Source organism: Mastomys coucha, unplaced genomic scaffold (assembly GCF_008632895.1).
Source record: "Mastomys coucha isolate ucsf_1 unplaced genomic scaffold, UCSF_Mcou_1 pScaffold7, whole genome shotgun sequence".
In the NCBI taxonomy this organism is placed as follows: Eukaryota; Metazoa; Chordata; class Mammalia; order Rodentia; family Muridae; genus Mastomys; species Mastomys coucha.
In genome coordinates, this window is record NW_022196913.1 from 63,751,306 (window position 1) to 63,755,175 (window position 3,870).

At 43.4% G+C, this 3,870-nt stretch overlaps 1 protein-coding gene across 8 annotated transcripts in view; it reads left to right on the forward strand.

The window, feature by feature from the left end:
• The window catches only part of Ntrk2 (neurotrophic receptor tyrosine kinase 2), a 331,243-nt gene that overhangs the window by 185,677 nt on the left and 141,696 nt on the right, over positions 1 to 3,870 (forward strand). For all 8 annotated transcript variants that reach the window (XM_031359018.1, XM_031359015.1, XM_031359013.1 and 5 more), the window contains one exon: positions 339 to 527. In XM_031359018.1, the coding sequence (XP_031214878.1) occupies positions 339 to 527 (189 nt within the window). The remainder of the gene's footprint in view (positions 1 to 338; positions 528 to 3,870) is intronic.

Sequence of the window (3,870 nt, forward strand, 5' to 3'; positions counted from 1 at the left end):
GAGGGAGGGAGAGAGAGAGAGAGAGAGAGAGAGAGAGAGAATTAAACATGATGCCAAGTGAAAGTCCTGAATTACATTGGCTGGATTTGTGTGGAATGCCAAGATTTGTTAACTCAGAGTAGGAAAGTAAATTTGTGCATGTCTGGGACTGGGAGTAAGGGAAAGGGAGATAAATACTAACCAGGGCATGTGAAATATCTTAAAATTAGATTGTAGTAATAATTGAAACACTGTGAACATACCAAAGCCCACTGAAATCGCACATTTGGAGCGTATGTAAATTACAGTTCGACCGAAGCCATTCAATTACAGACTGCCTATGCTTCTTCCAACTCCAGGCCCAGCTTCAGTCATCAGCAACGACGATGACTCTGCCAGCCCCCTCCACCACATCTCCAATGGGAGTAACACTCCATCTTCATCGGAGGGCGGTCCCGATGCTGTCATTATTGGAATGACCAAGATTCCTGTTATTGAAAACCCCCAGTACTTTGGCATCACCAACAGTCAGCTCAAGCCAGACACATGTAAGTACAGCTGTTTATACTTATCGACCCATTTGCTGCATAGCTGTTTCAATGATTATGTTTATCAGAGCCTCTGACAAGGCTGGCCGGGGGCTGAGGGCAATGGGGTCTTTGAGGATCCGCGCACTCTTTGGCCTCTAGGCTAGAGTCTTTCATTTATCCCTTAGGGGAATTTTCAGGGTTTGTCTCCTGCTGGGCTGGGAACTGGGGTAGATATGGACTTCTCTAGGAATCCATTTTCCAGGATCATTTGTCAACGTGAAGTTGTAATCAAGCATGCTTATCTGGAGAAGGATGGAGACAGAAAGCAGAAGTGTCACTAGAACGCACACGCATCATTTACAGTTGACAGGCAACTGATGTAACTTAAATCTGGCTTATTGAAAGCAATTAAAGCATGCGTTCTAGGCAGCCAGGAAGGCTCTGTGTTTCGCACAGGTGGTATTGATTTGGGGGTAGTTCTGTGTACTTTTCCCACAGTCCTAATTTCTAGTATCATGGGGCCTTGTGGTGTCATAACAGTTACGTCAAGTAGTGTGAGTTGAGTATAAGGAGGAGAATAACTTTTACTTTTAATAATTATGTTAACCCAGCAGCCTTTACTGGCCAGGTTGGGCCCATTCTACTATCTTCTGAGTCACCGACGAGATATAAAACATGGAGCATGACCTTAAGAGCAGCCAAAAATTCAAAGCATAATGAACACACAGGCTTTCTCCACTGGGACACAGCCTTTTGCTTATATATGAATAAGAGGCCTTGGGGGCTAGGACATCAGGTGGTCTTGATCCAGGGGCTCTCTGGCACGGATGAGGTGGCTGTCCTCTGTCTAGCTGCTCCTCCATAGCCTTCCTGTATTCTGTTAGATTTAAAGACTGATATTTTGCTGAAAACTCATTAGATGAGAGGGCTTAGTCACAATATCTCTCTGTAAACAAGAAGCATTTGTCTTTTCTTTCTATTCAGTTACATTTATCTCAAGGCATGTTTAAGATTGGAGTTGGAACCAGGCATCAGAGATAACAGTATTCTAAGTTTGTGACGTGTGAGACTGAGCCCCACCAACAATTTTAGCTGAGTGTTATATTACATGAGACATATACAAGGATGCTGAAAGACTAGTCTACTCCTTGAACATTAATTATGGTTCGAATTCATAGTGTTCTTAATTCTAACAACTATGGTATGGCCAAGGGAAGAGGGGATATTGTTTAGAATTAGGCGTTCTTGGTGGAGTTTGGCATCATCAGGGGTACTTGAGATGTCCGGGCAGACATCTCAAATAGCAGTCAAATAGAAAGAAAAATCAAGATACTGCTGTAAGAGAATCTGGGGCCTTTCCCTTAGGTGTATCTTACTTTGACACCACCTTCTCCGTGAAGACTAGCCTGTGTGGTACTTCCATCAGCCCAAGGCTGGAGAGTGGAGTTGACTGAAACTAATATAAAGTTTGCTTTCCTTCTCAATGGAGAAGTTAGGCTGAGTCATCAAGCAGAGACCATTGGGCCAAAGTGTCCAATAAGAACAAGTGAGCAAAAATAATAGACACACTAATATGGGTGGAGGCAAGCACAAAGGGCTCAACCTTACAGCAAGAACCACAGACAACTAAGGAATGCTGAAAGTGGAAGAAGCAGTCTTCACTGGGGAAGAACATATGAATTGATTATCCAGTACCAAATGATCAGCCCTGAAAACATCCATGCAAATAATATATAGATTGTAGGTTGTATATATTTAGGAATATATCTCTATCACCTGTCTGTCTATATCTATCTATGTATTTATGGATCATCTATCTATCTTTCTGTCTGCCTGTCTGTCTATATCAATCCATGTATCTATGGATCTATGGAACATCTATCTATCTGTCTATCTGTCCATCCATCCATCCATCTATCTATCTATCTATCTGTCTGTCTGTCTGTCTATGTACCTATGGATTACCTATGTATGCATGTATGAATGTATGTATGTATGTATTTATGTATCTATCATCTATCTATATACACACAGACCAATATAGACATCTGTATTATATATGATATGTTTATACGTAACAAATTATATAGAACAACAATTAATGGAAAAAAAAGGCCATGAATTTGAAAGAGAGCAAGATCCAGGTATTTGGGACAGTTTCTAGGGAGGAAAGGAAATGGGGGAAATTGTAAATTATGTTAGAATCTCAAAAGATAAAAGAAATAATTTTTTGAAGAGAAAACCTCATTTATTCACCAGAAGGCGATTGATTGTGTGGAAGAAGTGGGTGGGTGGCCGCAGAGCTTGTGACTCCACTGAAAGTCTTCCCTAGGAGTTCCAAGAGGAAGTTTGCAAGAGTCATCTCCTCAATGGAGAATCCATGGGGATTTCAGAAGATGTTTTGGTTATTTCTTGAGGCCTTTTAGTTTTGTGGCTTAGCTCTGATGTGCCACCCACACATGGAAGGAAGAGCTTCCCCTCAGCCTCCAGCCCCTTGGCCTGGGCCCTGGAGCATCAAGTCTCTCTGGCTTCTCCTTTACAATGTCTCACTGAGCCCTCCGGGCTTACTGCTCTCACACACATCTTATCTTACACAATCAGAAACTAAACAGTTTAATAAAAATTACAGATCTTCCAGGGATACTTTATCAAAGGAACAGGAGCAGAAGAGGATTTACCCTTCCCTGCCCCATGGACACGGCATGCCTCATTCCAGTTTGTTCACTGCCTGTGCTGGCCTGTGCTGTGTCTTAGGATGGCCACATGTGAATGTGTGTCTCTGCGGTCCTGCTTAAGTTTGACTTTAGCTCTGGAAAAGCAGCGACTTAACCTGCTACCCGTAACCTCGCACACGGCATACTGGGTTTCTGACATCAGATGTTGACTATCTTTTGCTGAAGTATTAGTTACCAATGGATTTGTAACAAAATTCTTCACAGTCCCTTTTCATTGGTTTTATTTCTACTGAGCTTGTGTACACATTGTTTTTATTGGATATACTTTTAACAAAGTACTAGGCAGTCTTCTGGTCCCACAACACCCAGAGGAAGCTCCACTCCTAGGCGCTCTAACACGCCCAGGATCAGAGGTGAGGAGGACACAACATTTGTCCCAACACTGAGGGTAACTGGGACCAGCAGGACCCAGGCACACAGGAACTCTGCCAGCCCAGTGGCTCAGGTTGCTTCCTGTCTGTCTGGGCTGGCCGGTGCCCTGAGCAGACCTTGGGCGCAAACTCTGCAGTCAGTCCCAAAACACCCAGAGGAAGCTCCACTCCCAGGTGCTCTAACAAACCCAGAGTCACAGGATCCCAGAATCACAGGATCACAGAGACAGCTTGACTCTGAGGAGTTCTGACACA